The sequence below is a fragment of the Alexandromys fortis genome, unplaced genomic scaffold (assembly GCF_014885135.2).
Source record: "Alexandromys fortis isolate MF-2015 unplaced genomic scaffold, M_Fortis_MF-2015_v1.1 scaffold_0, whole genome shotgun sequence".
Taxonomy (NCBI): domain Eukaryota; kingdom Metazoa; phylum Chordata; class Mammalia; order Rodentia; family Cricetidae; genus Alexandromys; species Alexandromys fortis.
Window position 1 is genome coordinate 21,032,986 of NW_026067949.1, and position 18,586 is coordinate 21,051,571.

General features: G+C 44.9%; 1 protein-coding gene across 1 annotated transcript in view; it reads right to left on the bottom strand.

The window, feature by feature from the left end:
• The window catches only part of Rell1 (RELT like 1), a 55,402-nt gene that overhangs the window by 14,108 nt on the left and 22,708 nt on the right, over positions 1–18,586 (bottom strand). Inside the window, exons 2-5 of the mRNA XM_050149913.1 lie at positions 9,081–9,308; positions 7,319–7,390; positions 2,440–2,497; positions 1,790–2,026 (exon numbers count right to left, since the gene is read on the bottom strand). Coding sequence (XP_050005870.1) covers positions 1,790–2,026; positions 2,440–2,497; positions 7,319–7,390; positions 9,081–9,308 — 595 coding nt within the window. The remainder of the gene's footprint in view (positions 1–1,789; positions 2,027–2,439; positions 2,498–7,318; positions 7,391–9,080; positions 9,309–18,586) is intronic.

An 18,586-nucleotide genomic window follows, 5' to 3' on the forward strand; every position in this document is an offset into this window, starting at 1 on the left:
ACTGCATAACCACTCCCAGCAGATACACACCTGCCAGGCAGAGGAGCCCAGTGGCGGCTTCACTAAGTTGCTTCTGCTTTTCAAAGCCAAATTTGGGTTAATTTTCACTCAAGATTGAAGATGACAAAGAAGAAGAGAATTTCATGGAGAAAAGTTGGGGTAATCTACTCTATGTGCTTTTCTAGAATGGTATTATCAAATCCCCAGCCAGCTTCCAATAACAACATTTATATAGTTACGGTCCTAATCGCCTTTAAAATGATCTAAAATAAAAATTTCCTTCTTTGTGTAAAATGAGATCACCAGCCACCAAGAGGCGTCGTCTGGGAAGTAGAGACTCTGCCCTGCCAAACTGAGAGTCTTAAGCAAACACTCTGAAAACCAGCTGTAATGATTAAATACCCAGCAGAGCCAACAGCTAAGAGGGGGATGGATTCTGAGCCCTGGAGAAAAATGCATAGTGGACCTGAGCTGAGAATTCCCAGCACATTTTCAAACAGAAGACAGAAAGTGCTTTGTCCAGAAAGCTTCAGGTTCTCGTTCACTGCATGCATAAAATGCCATGGCTCTGTCTCTTAGCATGAACTCTTAGGAAGTCTGGTCGTGAACTGGACTGCCCTGCTCCGAGTGGCAAACAGTTCTCAGCCTTGTGATTACTGTTAACAGGGTAAGACTAAACCAAATCAAAATGACAATAACAATTTCTAAAACTGCCAATGTTCCTGGGATGCTTATGAGCCCCAAACCATTCTAAAATCTTTACCTGAGTCACCATTTTTAGCTTTGACAGAAGCCCTGAGAAGTGAGGGTGGGATTGCCATACTATTTTGTGCAGGGGGAAACTGAGGCACGCTGTGACATAACAGCCTATAAACAAGTATGCCAGGACTGGATCAGGGTAGATACAATGAGTCCATACATGTCTTCCTAGAGATCTGTCCTAATTTAAACTCGGCACTTACCTTGTCTGACTCCTGCACAGGTGACCTTTCTCATGTGACACATTCCCAGGCAAGGAACTTCCTGTATAAGCTCTTAAACTGCACAAGTGTCCCCAACAGGCCTGCTCATGTCAAGTCTCACTAAGCTGTCCATCAAATAGCAGCATCTTCATAGCACATGTGGATCACAAGGAAATTATGCTCTAAAACTGAGGCCCCCAAGACACAGCAGAGGTGACCTCAAAGAAAGCAGCCACTGCTACTGGTGTGGATCTTCAGTGGCAGAAACTGGAAAGTTCTGGACCAAATCTGTCTTTCTCTAGTCTTGACGCACGGCAGGCAGCATGACATTTCCTGATTGCCTGACACTTTGGTGAAGGCAAGTGACCAACTGGAGGCAGTGGCATGTGAGTCAAGCAGCACCTACCGCCCTCAGGGCTGGTTTCACTCAGAACCCCTTTACAGCGTCTGCTGCAACTATCTCTGTTTATGAACCTGCAGAGTTAGGAGTAGAAGGGGCTGGGGCCCTGCACAGCTGTGTAAAGAGCCACACACTGACCTGATCACCTGCTTTAGATTCTCTCAAGAGAAAGAGAGACGCTTGTTTTGGACACAGCTGAGAGTCTGGGCTCCGGCTATTACAGAGAGTAATTAATTACTCACTTTAATTAACACATGTTCTCCGTGAGCTATCAGTAACTGTCCGGTCTGTCAGGAACATTCATGGTTCAGACCAGGGCACATCTAAGAAGCCAGGTTCATGAGAACTTAGCCTCAAAGGAAAAGCTAAGTATAAACCTGTAACCATAGCAACCAGGTTGTACAGAAGCAGCATCAGGATACCTTACCTGCCGACAGAGAGGACAGTGACCTCCCCTTGTCGCCGTGGTCGGCCCTCTTTGGACTTGGTGGTGGGTCTTATGAAGTGCCATCGCTTGTGCCTACAGCGCTGGCAAACGTCCCGTTCAACAGCACCTCCCACAGTGTGCAGATGGTGGCCACAGACATGCTTCCCTGGGGTCCCCCCTGGTGACAAGGGTCCAGGACTCACAGGTGGGCTCCCTGGAGTGCTAGGGGTCACAGGGCTAAAGGTGAGGAGGAAAAAAGGAAGGAAAAAGGTAAAAATGCTTAGAAGGAATCCCAGTCTTCTTTATCCTCTAATCCCCGGCTCTCGCCCTCAACACCTAGTGGTTCTTCACCTACTCCTGTGAACCCCAGGCACAGGGCAATGGCCTCCCAAGGAACACTGACAGTGTGTGGAGACATTTAGGTTGTCACACTTTGAAGGATAAGTAGAGCTCGAGTCACCAAGTGAGCAGAGATGGAGGATTCTGTCTAACACTCCACCTTGTACCAGCCACTACTCTCAGCCAAGCCTTGTTTGACCTCCAATGTCAATGCTACCCAAGGCTAGAGGCCAGCCCTAGCTGAGCGGAACGCCAATGGCATCAATCTGAACAAACAAAAACCGTCTCCATCCGTAGGAAGAGAGACTCACCTTTCAACATCACCTACGCTGTTGTCAGCTACCATGGCTTTCAAAATATCTGCATTCGCTGAAGAGAAAAAGAAGGAGAATTAACTGAGGTAAGTGAGTAACCACAGTCACCATGTTAGGAAAGCTGTCGGTGAACACCTCAGGCCTTCCTTCAGTTCACAGAGGAGTTCCCAGGGCCCTGAGGACACTCCAGGGTCCCTGATGAAGAAAGGGGAAGGCTTACTTTCCATTTGGCCAACTGCCTTTGCTTTCCTCTTGGACTACAGAAGCCCCTCAGTCAGGACAAATAACTCAAATTCATGTGACATAGGAAATCTTAATTTCGACTTACAATGTTCACTCTTTTAAAATCCCAAGTACGTGAGTTGTCAACAAAAGCAAACTGAACCTAAGCGCTTAGGCCTGACCCACACCCACGCCCTACATTCCTACTTCTTACAGGGTAATCAGCCAAAGCCGCTGTCAAGTGTCTTTCGACTCTTTAACTGCCAGAGCCCAAAAGCTATTACCAACCCCTAACCTTTCCATGGATTTCTAAAGCACTGTTCTCATGACTTACCACAATAAACTCTCCAGAGAAAAAGGAATAAAAAGAACTACTATTTACCATGTGAGCCAATGTAACATTTTACACTCAAATGACATTCCCAGAGGACAACTACCTCTATTCCAGCTGATGCTGGAAGGGTTGAGAGGTGAGGGTGTGCACGCTCTGTGTGCTTTACAGTCTGACTTCCTTTGAGCCCCGCCCCGTTTTTGTTCCCTCCCCATCCTCTCATGACCATACAATGCCAGAGATTCATATCCACTTATAACCTATAGCATATCTGCTGCCTTACATATCAGAGAGAGTGAAGGTCTTGTTCTGTTTTGTTTCATTTGGGTCTGCTCCATGAGCCCTGACTTTCACTACCTTGGGAAGCAAAAGAGCTCACTGTCCCTTTTAGAAACCCATGGGGAAGGAGCGTGTTTTATAGAAATACTCACACGTCACCCTTTCCTAAAAAAGGACTTTTTGCCCTTCACAACTGAGGCTGTGTAAAAGCACTGCCAAACACAAGTTTTGATGCAGAACCAAAAGCGCTTGCTATTTTTTTAAAAAGCACTAAAGTTAGATCATAATATCTCTACCCATACAACAAAAAAGACACACTAACTATGCAAAACACACTTCATAATCCTGTGATATATGTCATCTTTTCTTCTGACTATTAATGAGGATCCAGGAAAATAATTTTTTTTTCCAAGTAATAAGTTGGGGTTTGCTTTGGTTTGGATGTGGTTCATCTCCCAAAGATTTCTGTGTTGAGAGCTTGGTCTCCAGTATGGCTTCTGTAAGTGCTATCACTGCTACCCTTGGCGGCACACCCTTTGATGCTATTCCCCCTCCACGTTGGTGCATGACGGCGGCAAACTGGTCATGCGGAGGTGGCACTAGGGGAAGTGGTCTAACCTCTCAACAGTGAGTGAAGGTGAGAAGGTTCTGGGACGCGGCCCTCAGAAGGCAAGCACTCTCCTCAGTCCTCAAGAAGGGGTTGGTATAAAAACGAGAGGTCTGCGGGTGTAGCTCAGCGGCAGAGCCTGTGCTTGGCCTGCACAAGGAGGGAGATGCTCTCTGGCTTCCCGGCTAGCGTGTGTTCTCTTCCTTTCACCCACGCTTCCAACATGCTGCCATCCACTAAGACGTGACCCAGCCAAGTGGACCCTCTCCAGAGTCAGATCAATGAGGCTGCCTGATCTTGGACTTCCATCCTCCAAACTGAAGCTACAGCAACCCCTCTTCCTTTGAGAAGCACGAGCTCTGTACGTGTCACTAGAAATAACAAGGTGAACTAACAGAGGTACGTAGTCTCCTATATGACTCATATAAAATACATGGTAAATGGCCAGTTTGCACTCTGCCATCGCTTACCAAACAAGCTAAGAGAACGTTAGCTTTTTTTTTTTTTTTAATGTGCATTAGTGTTTTGCCTAGAATTGGAAAAACAGTTATTAGCTGCCATGTGGATGCTGGGAATTAAACCCGAGTCCTCTGGAAGAGCAGACAGTGCACTTAAAACACTGAGCCACCTCTCCAGCCCTTTGACAGAAGAGAAAAAAATAACAAGAAAGGGAATGATGCCAATGCTGGCTGTAATAGAATTTATAATGATAAGCGTTCAAAAGAGAGTTGTTTAAATTTACCTGAGAAAACAGTTCCCTACAAATGCTGAATGCTTAGTAAGTAAAATGCCAAATTATTTATTAGTTCTTAATGCTCTCCAAACTTCTATACAATGCATGAAAACCACGTGACCACACAAACACTGCTCAGCTAGGCTCTATAGGGCAAGATAAGTTAAGAGACAGCAGTACCGGGGTTACTCCAATGCTCGCATTGGGGAGAAAATGATCAGTGTGTGGGTGTGTCAGAGAGCTCTTAACACCCTGAGAACTTCCTGAGTGAACATCCTGAGTCAAACAGGAGTGTCTTTTGTTATTCATAATGAGCTACACTGATCATATCTGAGTCTACACTGATGAGACAGGGGCAAATCAACGTGGGAAAATGTTAATGGAGAGAGTGTGCTTCCTTTTACTCCTTTTTAATTTCTTATGAAAGTTTGAAGTATTGCTATAACTTACAAACATAGAGAGTGTCTGTTTTGGAAAATAACAATGGAGTCTAAGTTGAAAGAAAGTTTGAAGTTGTGCTAACAACAACAGAAAACAAGCTGAGATAACAACGTGCTTGTTCCACACAGTAGAGAATTTCAGCTTCAGAGTCAACATGAAAAAAATCCTAGGTTATAAACTAGTGTGCTTGAATTCAGTATTGCCAAACCCTATGCACTGAAGGGAAGCCTTGGGAAGACAGACCCAAATCCAAGTATTCTTGTTTTTCTGTTCTTATTCTATAAAAATTCTAAGTTTGTTATCTACATTTTTTTTTTTTTGCAAACTATCAAAACTGAAAGAGAGAAATAGTATCATCTGGTTGAAAGGGGCACTGTAGTTGGAACCAGGCAGAAGGCACTAGCCACTGGAGCCTGACCCTCGGAGCCTCCCTTCCCTCACCTGTAAACTGAGTACATGCCAACTTTACACGGATATATTCGGAGTTAGAAGAGGTCACACAGCAAACTACTAGATCTAAGTCAAAGACATAAAGCTCTGCTGGAAAACAAGTGAAAACCTTAGGCTGGACTAGGTGGGCGCTCTTGCTGCAGAGTATATGTGGGGACGGGGGTCCCAGAAAGAGGCTGACGACAGAAAGGGGGTACTTGCTGAAGGAAGCGCATACCCTAGCAAAGGGGCAAGGAGTGCCACAGACCTTAAAAATTACTAAGAGCAGAGAATCTGCTCTGGTTTGGGTGTGTCCTAAAATTCATTCATGTGATGGGAACATTATCCCCCAAAGTCATACTGATGGCATTTGGAGGTGGGGCCTCGGGGTGACTGGGTCAGGCGGCTTCTGCCCTAATGAATACACTGGTCCACTCACGGGTTCTTGGATTCCTGGATTCCTGAGGGAGTGGCTTTGTCATAAAGGCAAGTTCTTTTTGACATGATTGCTCTGTCTTGTCATGTCCCCAGGTCAGAATGCAGTGATGAAGGTCCTCTCCAGATGCCAAGCAGAAGCTGGCCCCATGCTTAGATTCACTAGCCTTTGGAGTGGTGATCTAAATAAACTCAGTTATACCAACAGAAAATATTATCCTATTAAGATAACCCTGAAGCGTTCAGAACAATGACCCTAACTTATTTAATAACAATTGAATTCTTCACTTTAAAAGTTGGCTTAAAACAAATTTCGTGAGTCTGAGCATGGAGGCACATGTCTATAATCCCAGTATTTAGGAGGTAGGGGAAGGATGACCTGGGATTCAGGACCATCCTTAGCTATATACTGAGTTCAAAGCCAGTCTGGACTACCTGAGACCCTATCTCAAGAAAAAATATGGAAAAAAACAAAAAATGCTAAGTCCTAACGCTGAAGCCCTTCCGAGAAGATACAAACCATAGAGGAAGGAAGCATAGCAGTACTTGTAAGCAACTGGGGAGGGAGGAGCGGGGAGGACAGCGGGCATATTTCAGTGTAGGGGATTGAGAAGTTCTGGAACAGTGATGATGCTTGTCTAACACTTAGAATGGACATGGATGCTACGGAAATCTCTACTTCCAAATGGTTAAACTAGTGAAAGTGTATGTGGAGGGGGGGGTGATGTGGGAGAGCGTATGTCCACACATGCAAGGGCGCCTTCCTCAATCACTCCCCACTTATCGGTTCCCTCACTGAACCTGGAGCTCACCGACTGGCTAAACAGGCTGGTCAGTACACTCACCCTGCTGTATCCATATGCCCAGCACTGGAGCTACAGGAACTTGCTGCCACTCCCTACTTCTTACCCGGGTGCTGGGGATCAAGGTCATATCTCATGTTCGTGAAACAAGCATTTACCCACTGACCCATCTCCCCAGTTCCTTGAAACAGTAAATTTTATGTTTTATATTTATTACGGTTTTTCAGTGTGGCCAACAGAAATCGGGTAAAATGTAAACCCTGATGGCATGGAGTACTTCGTGTGTGCTATTCCACAGCACTGTGTAGCGAGTGTGAGTGTGATTCTCACTCTATAGGGGGACACTGAGGCTTTACAAAGTCATGTGACACACAGCCTAGCCATGGTGAGGCAGTTTGACCAGAAGCTATCAACTTGAGAGCTGGCTCTGTGTGATGCTGAGGCCAAATGCTCACCAAGGAAACTCCCCCTGGTACAGTGCTAAAAGCTGAGGTATTACAGAGCTCAAATAAAAGCAGCGAGAAGCCATTCAAATTCTGACTCTAGGGAGATTTTTAATAGGAGTGAAACACCCCGAAACATGAACATATTCCTACCTTCATTTTTCATGATGTAGTGGACAATTTGTCCAACAGTATCACTGTTTTCATTTATACTGTCATTCAACTCTAAAAGAGAAAAAAGACAGGACAGTGTTACAAATGTCACCACCAAGTCAGGCAGACATCCGTCTTAGAGCCCAAGACCTCACTGAACAACTTTCAGAAAGCCCAAGCACCCTCACCCAGTGCTGAGACTCTGGCGTTGGTCCTTCAGCCCCCACCTTCTCAGTATCACAGTTTGAGTTCCTTGGCAGAATAAACATTTATAAATTAAAAGAAAAAGGCTCAGGGCTGTCCATCAATCTCTCCTTAAGATAAAACATCCATTCATTTTGTATGATAATACCATAATGCATTTATACCTGTCCCCACTGCTCATTTTTCGCCTTATTACCTTAAACCCTCAGGGGAAACAAGAAGAAGGCTAATGAAATGAAATACCATTTCCTTGGGTTTTACCTAATTGCAGACTTACTATCTAAAGCTGGTCTACTGACTTGTTTTCAATTGAATTAGTAAGTATTCACCCATGTTTATAAAACGCGTTTTTTTCCCCTTAAACAAGATACCTAAATTTGGGTACTAGTTATGTTTACAAATTCAGTTTACTTTGAGAACCCAGTACCAATAGTACATGTGACAGTCAGCAGGAGGGGGAACAAAGATCCACTTGGAAACCGATCTGTATAATTTATTTAGCAGGACAGAAGAGAGAGACTGGACTGAGACACCGCATCCTCCTTAGGAAGATGCATGGAGCAAGGCAATGGCTCACCCCTGGACCTGCAAAAATGCCCTCTGCACCCCAAGGGCAGCTTCTCTCCCATGGCCCACGGATGTTTGGACAGTCAAAGTGGAAGCTGCTGGCTGAGCCAGCCTCCACCAGTTCTGCTCTGTTGACAAACACTCGGCTGGCTTGCTCACTCACTGCTGGTGACTCATCATGGTCACCAGTGTGCCTCAGCCTCAAAGGTCAGCGAGGGCGGAAAAATCAACAGTCCGGCAGGCTGGCAAGGACTGAGGAACCTTCCCCTGGGCCCTGCGGGTATGCTCCACAGGTGACCAGCTCCAAATATCACCTCTCCACAAAGATGCCACAGAGGGGCTGAGCGGACTAGAGAGTGATATACTAGGCCCATCGGCAAACCTTCCCAAGGCGTGCCTGGAAAGGAGTATCAGCAAGGAAAACAGCCACTGTGGGGTTTACCCCAACACCACCTATCAGTGCATGCGCAGAGGGAAAGCTGAGCCGCCCTGACACTCACATGGAAACATCCTGGCCGCACACCTCCTACTGCCCTATGCCTACATCCACTCACACAGATTTTAGCTAGGACCCCTCCTCCTGTAACACAAACACCACAGACCTGATGAGACCCCTTTCATGTTCCTACCATTCTTATTAGAATCTTACTCAGTAAGTAGCAGCAAGGATTAAGGTTTATGAGTGGCTAGAGATGCCAATCAACACCTTGCCTCAAAATTTCACAATAACCCTTGGTAGAGACTGTCCTCATTAAAGTCAAGGCCAATAAAATTAGAAATAAATATCCACAGCGAGAATGAGAGGCCCGAGGCACCAGGCGCTGAAGTAAATTCTCCACAAGGATTCAGCAAATGTAGGCAAGGGTTCAAACTCTAATTGCTACAGACAATACAGTTTCCTCATTTAAAACAATGAATTATATATGAAGATTTTTTTATCTAGTACCTGTTCATCGACCCATTTGGGAAAAAAAAAGCAAAGGTTATTTACCTATCTTTTCCACCTTTTCCTCTTCAACTTCCTGCTCGGCCTCTGTCGTACACCGATAGCCTTTCTTCTTAAGCAAGTGGCAGATGAGGACACCAAGGAGACCCATGATGAAGAACACGGGGACCAGCACATACGCGATATATTCTGGGTGTCCGTTCCCAGCACTGTTGGTGGGTGACGATGGCGTCGTCTCTGCTCGGGAGTGTAACGTACGGCTGCCAGTGTTGTCTGCGGAAAGGGAGATGCACAGCGATGTCAGCTTGTGACGACCCTCGGGAGACATGTTCATTAAATGCTGTGTGCCCCAAAAGCTGCAGGCTCTACAGGTCTGGGGGTCCTGATGCAGGGGACAAAGGGTGAGATCACAGGCTAGAGAGGAACGAATCCAAAACCACCTCCTGAACTATGAGGTCTCTACGACAGAGGGTGTAGGAGGCACAGGATTCTAGTGAAGTGCCCCCCCCACAGAACATGCATGCAAGCTTAGTTAGCACTTAGTTAGCACTTAGTTAGCACTTAGAATGCCAACTCCACCTTCTAGCAGCACTCTGACAAGGAACAAGGATCTAACAACCAAATTTCTCTGCCTCTTAGGAAAGCAGCTCCCTACCACTACCTGCACATCTTTCTACGAAGTTGAAATCAATTATCGTGGGTCAGATGCACTCAAGTATATCTACAGAGGCAAATGTTTACCCTGTTGTCAGGCACATCCCAGGGACGCAAGTGCATCACACCAAGCCAGACAGACAGACATCTTGTCCTCATGTGCATTATGTTCTAGAAGGATTTACTGAACTAAGATGGTTAGAGCACAAGGAAGGGAGGGGCAGGGCCCAGGGATGACCTCAGATTTCTGGCCAAATATAAAAATAGAAGCCCATGCATGTGTTCATTCGTTGATCTAAATAACATGTACTGTGTGTCTGCTGTGTGGAGAGCTGCAGCTGAGAGCCGGGACAAGAGGGATGAGGACACTAGTCCAGTCCCATCTGGGAGCTAGTAAGGCAGCATCAGGGTAGCATCCAGATCAGGGCACACGCAAGGAATTCATGTGCACTGAGAGATGACAGCATTAGGGGCCTGTCCACAAGAAAAAGGAAGCTGTAGAGAAGGTGGGATTTGGAAAAATGATGTTTACTTTTAGATCTATCCATGGACTTATCCCAGCGGCAACCTGAAAAGGCAAACAGTCTAAGAGCCATGTGGCGTATGGAAAGTAAGACAGAGAAATCCTGGGCACCATCATGACAAGTGGCCAGGAAAGAGAAAAAACAGACTGCAGAGAACACCTGTGGGGTAGATGGGGGGACAATGAGAACATGGAGAGGAAAGGAGCCCCTCATTCCAAAGGCTGACTGAAGTCTCTCCCTAGACGAGAAGAAAGAACCACAGCACAACTAACAATTGTTGTATAAGCTGCTGATATACGGGTGGATAAATGGATGGATGATGGGTAGATGGGTGGATGGGCAGGTGAGAGGATGGACAGATGGATGGGTGGGTGGATGGATGATGGATGGGTGGGTGGATGGATGATGGATGGGTGGGTGGATGGATGATGGATGGGTGGGTGGATGGATGATGGATGGGTGGATGGATGGACGGACGGATGGGCGGGTGGGAGGGTGGACAGATGGATGGGTGGTAGTTGGATGATGGATGGGTAGGTGGATGGATGATGGATGGATGGATGGATGGATGGATGGATGATGGATGATGGATGGATAGATGAATGAGCAGGATGGGAGGGTGGATAGATAGGCAGATGGGTAGATAGATGGATAATTTTATTTTGAAATAACAAAGAGCCAGATCTGGGGACCTTAAGATATATAATCCCGTATCCAGTGATCTACAGTTTTACCTTATTAATCATAATCCTGTCCATACCACTTCTCCATAGAAACCTCCTATGCAACCCTTTGAAGGAAATAGTTTCAAAACCCACCCTGGTGGTCCATGTGTCTCTTGTAAAGACAAAGGGAGACCCTGTATGAAGCCCACACCCGTACTCTCCTGTATGTTACTTTCGTCTGAGTTATCTTTGCTGTTTAAAAGTTCTTCTAATAAACTCTGCCTCTGCTTCGTCCCAGCTCGTCCTGAAATTCTTTCCTGTGTTAAAGCCAAGATCAATCCATTTGGAGGACCTAAAAGATTAAGGGAATTTGTTGTGTGATGTTTTATTCTTTTGGCTTTTGTGGGGGGGGGGGGCACCCAGCTGCCAAATAAATCACATACAGAGGCTTATTCTTATTTATGAATGCCTGGCCTTAGCTTGGCTTGTTTCTAGCCAGCTTTTCTTACCTTTAAATTATCCTAACTACCTTTTCCCTTTGGGCTTTTTTCTTTCTTATTTCTGTATATCTTACTTTCCTTATTACTCCGTGCCTAACTGGCTGAACCCCTGACATTCTCTCCCTGTTCTCTTGCTCCTCTTTCTGTCTCCTCCCAAATTTCTCCTTCTATTTATACTCTCTGCCTGCCAGCCCTGTCTGTCCTTGCAACTGGCTCACTATTGGGCATTCAGCTCTTCATTAGGACTATCAGGTGTTTTAAGCAGGCAAAGAACCACGGCTTCACAGAGTTAAACAAATGCAGCATAAACAAAACGTCACAGACCTTAAAATAATATTCCCCAACAGGATCAGGATGTTGCCAGGATAGAGTGGAGCTTAGTCTTTGTCCCTGCTACCTCTGGCTGAACACTGCCCCCAGAAAAACAAGCAAACGAAAGAAGGCGGTCAGGTGGGTACAATGCAGCATTTGGCTGAAATGAAGTCTCAGCTCAGACTCTGATGTGATAAAAATGAAGCTTCCTGCAGAGAAAGCATCACCTACGCTGCAAAAGAAACCCCAAAATCAGAAAGACAGCCTTCTCAAGAACACGCTGGCGAGAACGAGTGTTGTGTGACTGTAGGCACTCCTGGTGTGACTAGGAGCACAGGCCATGACTGCAGTCAACAGTTTCAAAGTGCATCATTTTGCAAGCCGGAGTCCATGAAACAAAGAAACTACTTCTCTCTCACAGGGAAATACCATTGTCTTTGAGCAGTAAGGAAAATTGCTGGTTTCTTCGGACTGTAAATGGTTGGGTTCATTACTTTATCAGGCAACCTCCAGAATCTGAAATAGCATATCTTTTCTTATTTCTCATTCGAACACACACACACTGCACCTGACTTTTCATAACAATACACTGGACATATAATAAAGACCTCACAGATTATAATACAATTTTAAAATTCCCTTTTTTGTTAAGCTGCTCTTTTTGCAGTTAGGTACACAAATACCACTGTCTGAAGGATTCATCAGGGTAATATGATATGTAAGTTTATAGCCTCGGGCCTAGACTGTATCATGTAAGTGACAGAAGGCTGCACCATCTAAGTTAATGTAAGTATACTGTTGTCTGATGAGGTCTCCTATCACTAAGCAATGCGGATCTATATACAGTAAGTATGTATGTGTCTATGTATGATGCATAGATATGTACAAGACCAGAAACATTTATCTAACTTCTTTACAGTTCTGAGTAAGCCTGGTTGGTTGCTTCCTTCCTTCCTCCTCCTACCACACATTTCAGGACACAGGAACATCTGAAGACCAAACAGCTGCCTCAGTCACTGCCTGTTGCAGTCAGAAGGTGAGGGTCAACTAGCGTTGGGAGCAGGGAAAGAGCGGTGGGGCTCAGACCTGGGGTGAAGCAGCATCTCTGACTCCTGAGCCGTGGCTGAGAATGTGTCTTCACTGTGCACTTGGCACCTGTAAATCTCACTGTATGTACAGAGATGGGTGAGTCGCAAACAAGATTCGTCTACTAAAGCTGCAGATGGGAAGAGCCATGCCATGCCATCGTAGAGATGCAATAAAACACTGAAGTTAAAAGCCCAGGCTGTCTGGGCCATGGAACGGCTCAACCACTTAGGAGAAATCTCATCTTCAATGAATAAAATGTAAACATTCAACACTTGGTTCCCTCATCTGTAAAATGCAATTAGTGACTGCAGCTGAGCTGGGCACGGTGGCACACACCTATAATGCCAGCACCGAGAAGAACTGAGACAGACAAGAGCCCATCTCAAAACAAGCAAAGCACCAATTGTGCCCTCCACGATTCTAAAACACAGCCCATTTTTAGATGCCACCCTCACTGACAGGTGCGGCCACCATCTCCTCTCCTTAAAATTCTCACCTTTGATTCAGAATTTGTTGGAGTTGGCACCTTGTCTGTGTCTAGACTTAAGGAACTGACTTCTTACCTCCTATATCTTTAGACATCTGCTCTTGGCACTCACGCTGTACAGAGTTCAACCTGTCTCGTGGAGAGACCAGCAGCAGGCATCACCTTGCCCCCAGTAAACAAGCTGGCTTGGAAGTGAATCCTGTAGCCAGGGGCTGCAGAGATGCTACACGGAGCAAAGACGAGCTGTCCACATGGACACTGCCCAGACTGCAGATCCTTATACCAGTCAGTGTGTGCTAAGACACTAAGCTTGGAGTCATTTGTTATGCAGCAAAAAACAAGCAGATGCTCTACCCCATGAAGCCGCTGAGAGGATTAGCTACATTAACATGTAAAAAAAACTCAGAAGGTAAGCACTGTTGAAGATGTGTCCTGGCCATTACTGGCTGGCAGTACCTGGAAAAGTAGCCACCAGCCACGTGAAGCTACTTAAAGGTGAACTGAAGGCAAATGAACGTTCTGTTCCTTGATTGTATTAGCTGCAGCTCAAGTGTGCACCTGTCACGGGGCTGTTTGCTGTCCTCCGGTGCAGCTCAGATAGATAATGAGCATTCACTGCAGAAAGTTCTGTTTGCTCTTCAACATTTCAGACTTACAAGGAAGTGTTGACAAAAAAAAAGTATTGGCTAGAAACCACTGTGACCTGTGAAGCATAACTTGTAGCACAATAACTATTAATTAACAGTAAGTAAGGGTGAATGGTGCTGGAAGCACCATTTAACTGGTTGTCTTTCTTTCAATTAACTAATAAATTCATTGTCTGGAGAGGTAGTGGTGGATGGGTATCATCTCAGAAACACATTGTATGAATTATTAAATTTTCAAAGCATAAGCTTAAAATGTTATTTTTAAAAACTTTCTGTAACATGAGGGCCAGCTTGTTGGGTTTTCTGTCCTGCCTGGTCCCCACAGCCAGCAAGTCCCAAAGAAAATCACAGAATCTACATTAGGTTATAAACTGATTGGCCCATTAGTTCAGTCTTCTTATTAGCTCTTGTAGCTTATATTAACCCATTGTTCTTATCTATGCTAGCCACATGGCTCGGTACCTTTCACAGTGGGGCAGGTCACATGTTGCTTCTTGGGTGATCTGGGCTGAACTGGGAGGAATGGGCTTCCCCCTTCCTAGCATTCTCCTGTTCTCATTGCCCTGCCTCTACTTCCTGTCTGGTTGACCCGCCTCTACTTCCTGTCTGGTTGACCCGCCTATACTTCCTGTCTGGTTGACCCGCCTATACTTCCTGTCTGGTTGACCCGCCTATACTTCCTGCCTTGCCAATCAATGCTTATTCAAAACATGATTGACAGAATACAAACAATTCTGCACCAACTTTCTATTGCCTTAAGCTGAATCATGTCAGAATTATGAATAAATCACTTACTGATTGCCAGAGTTTTATTGATCTAGATCAAATAACAGCAACAGCTACATGTTTGACAGGAAGAGCTCACAGTCACCCATTAGATATCTGATGGAACAGTGTGCACATTTTAAGCACTCATAAAAGTTCTGAGAAGACACAGCAAAACTCAAACAGTCTAATGTTGAATGCCCAAAGTTGGGGTCAATGTCTTAGTTGCACTACAATCTAATTAGTAAAATTAATATATATATTAAAGTATCAAAATATATAAAGACCAGAGATTAAATGATTCTAGTGGAACAATGAGATTAAATTTTATTCTCCATGTTTTACTGCAATTTCCTAAAATATAAATTGCCTTTTTTGTTTTTTGGAACATCTATACTGTTTTTTTTTTTTTTCATTTTTCATTTCCCTTTCCTTCCATTTCAATTTTTCTCTTTCAGAACCTACCACTCATCACTTCCAGGAAGCCCTTCCAAAGTGGTAGTTGTCAAAATAGTAATAGTAATTATAAATCTCTGCCATGATTCTAACGTCAAATCTTACATGTAGTTTCTGTAGTTTCTTGGGCCCTAGGGTGACAGAAGGGCATGAACGAGATACAGATGGCACCTGAGACTGGGGATTATTGGAAAAACGTGATTCTGTTTAGTGTCAGACATGAAGTCTCGTTATGACATCTCTCAAATTCCTATGTTGAATTCTGAATAGTGGTATTGGCTTGAGTACCACCCTGATATTAATTGCCACTATAACAATATGAAGAAGTAGGTGCTTTAGGAAAGGATTAGGCCAGAAGGGCTCCAGCCTGATATATGAATACTCTTATCCTGGGAATGGGCTGGTTGTCACGAGAGTTAGTTATCCCAAGGGAGGTTACTTATCCAGGAATGGATTAGTTATCATGAGTTAGTTATCCAAAAGCAGGTTAGTTATCCAGGAGTGGGTCAGTTATCACGGGTTCCTGACGAGAGGCTAAGCTTGGCCTCCAACCTCCTTCTCTGTCCCAAGCATGCTCTTTCATGAAGGCCCTCCCCAGATGTCAATTCCTGTAAACAAACAAACGCATACGGTTTGCAAATTACCTAGTCCGTGGTACAGCCATACTGGCACAAAATGGGCTAAGAAAAACACAGACCTAGAAGTTGTGGGAAGGAGACAACACGGAGCCACTGAGTCTGCTCCACGAGGAGCTTGGCAAAAGAAACCATGGTCCCATGCTAGGATGCAGTGGAAGTACTTTCCAGGTGCCGTGAGTGGCAAGTACTGCAAGAGAAACTAAAGAAGGAGGAAAATGAAAAGAAAAAAGAATAAAAACACTACAGAGGTTCCTCCAAAAAACTTAAAATGAAAAATAAAACTGTCACTTGATTCAAAAACGCTTACAACTCTGATTATATCCAGAAGAATTAATCAAGCACCGTGAGGACCATCTGCTTTCCATGGTCACTGAAGCATCATTTATACAAGTCCCGGTAGGGAAGTAACAGAAATGCCTCTGATGGACAAGGGGATAAAGAAACTGCAGTGTACGTACACACACAATGGACTACCACTCGGCTCTTTATAAGAGAGGGAAATGACCCTTCTTTATAGCATAGATGTGCCTTGAGGATGTTGCACTAAGTCAGTTGCAGAAGGACAAATATTATATGGCATCACTTATATGAAATGATTAAATACGCAGTCCCCACTTATCTGCAGGGGATTCACGCTAAGACCCCCATTCTGTGGATGCCTGGAGCCACCTGGAGTACCCCAGCCCCTACCTTTATGTACATAGCTGAGATAATGCAGTGTAGCTTTAAAACTGATAATAAAAGTTACATGAATGTGCCCTGTGGTGGCTTGAATGAGAATGCCCCACCCCCATAAGCTCGTATATTTGAACGCTTGGTCACTAGGGAATGGAATTGCTTGACGACTTAGAAGGATTAAGAGGTGTGGCTCTGTAGGAGAGCCCAGTGTCTTTGTCTCCCCATCTGTAGGTCTGAATGTACAGCCCCCAACTACTGCTCCAGCGCCATACAACTGTCATGCTCTCTGCCATGAGGATAACGGACTGAACCTCTGAAACTGCAAGCAAGCTCCCGATTAAATGCTTTCTTAAGAGTTGCCTTGGTCATGGGGTTTCTTCACAGAGAAAGAACAGTGACCAAGACACGCCCCCAATCTTCTCTTACCATACTTTCAACTTTTCACGTAGAAGAAGCCCTTTTATGGCTTCTCTTTAACATATCAAAATTGCCAATGTCCTTCTTGCACTCTGGGGACATTATACAAAGTCAGTCTGATGACCGAGATGGCTGCTGACAGGTTGGCAGCCAGCAGCATGGAACCCTGGACAAAGGGATGATTCATGTCCCAAGCTGGAAAGAGCAGGATGGCTCCGGGTTTCATGGCGCTAAGCCTCCATGCACAACTAAACAGGTACAAATATTTCATTTCTGTAATTTTCGAACCACAGCTGATCGTGGGCAACTAAAACCACAAAGAGCAAAACCATGGCATGCAGGGACTGTTGTGGTCAGAGTCCTAGAAAGAGAAAGCAGACAGGGCTGGGGGAGGGGGATAGGAATGGTTGCTGTACAGAGGATATAGAGTGCCGATTATACAAGATAAATAAGTCTGACAGTACTATACTGTGGGGTTCATTTGTTGAGAGGAAGAACACATGTTAAGCATTCTTACAGAGGAGGGAGGGAGGGAGGGAGGGAGGGAGGGAGGGAGGGAGGGAAGGAAGGAAGGAGGGCGGACACCTAAAAAAAAAAAAAAGAAAAAAGGTTAGGAAGAGATCTTTGAGGACCACAGGCAGATCAGATCACACAAATTTCCCTAAACACATGAGAAACTTTTCATTAGTAATTTGGAATTGGTGTGAAATCTTTTAACTTCTCTCTTGCTGGATTTTACTCCCTATTTCTTAGTAGTTTCTTGAAGTAAAACATTCTTTTTAAAGCAATGTCAAGCATGGTGATGCATGCCTTTAATCCCAGCACTCAGGATGCAAAGACAGACGGATGTCTGAATTCGAGGCCAGCCTGTTCTACAGAGTGAGTTCCAGGACAACCCGTAATACATAGGAAAAACCCTTCTGTGAAAAACTAAAAGTAAATAAACATGTAAATAAACAAAACAAAACCTAAACTAAAATTGATTGAGGGAAAATAAGACAAAAGAAGACAGAGCAAAGCATAAGAGGGCTTTATGGTGGCTGGGGACCGCGGTGCCAAGGATGAGGGGAGGAACTGAAGAGTGAGCATGGTTTGCTCTTTCCAGAGCACAACGTGAGCAAGCACAGTAGGAGAGGAGTTGCACTGTGGGTAAAGGTGGGAACCTTTTCTCTGGAGATTTTTATTTTTCAATAGAAGAAACCAAAGTGAGGGTCCTTTGCGTGTGTCACTAAAGACAACAGAACCTAAAATTTGGTTATTTGTAGAAAAAATACATTTACTTTGGCTCAAGGTTCTTGGAGGCAGCAAATACAAGAACTGGCACTTGGTGGTGCAAGTCTCCTGTGACTCCGATGGGAGGCAGGGGAAGGGAGTGCTCAAATGCAGGAAAGGGAGCACTGAGGCAGCCCCGCCTCATGACGTTAATCAATGTTCTACCTTAACTAATGGACTAATGGTCTCGTGGCAGCAGGAAATGGCTCAGGCTAACCTTCCTTCCACTCACAGGGGCTCCACTCCAACACCATGAGGCCCACCCTCCCCAACACAGGAGCATCTGGGACCTACTCAAAACACAGCAGCATTTCTTAGTATATTAAAGGAAATGGGGCGGGGGATACGGAGTGTTGAACTTGAGATGAATGATTGCCAGGCAGAGAAAATGATCAAAGACTTAAACAGGAAGAGTTATTTCTTCCCGAGGGACCCTAAGGTACGTGG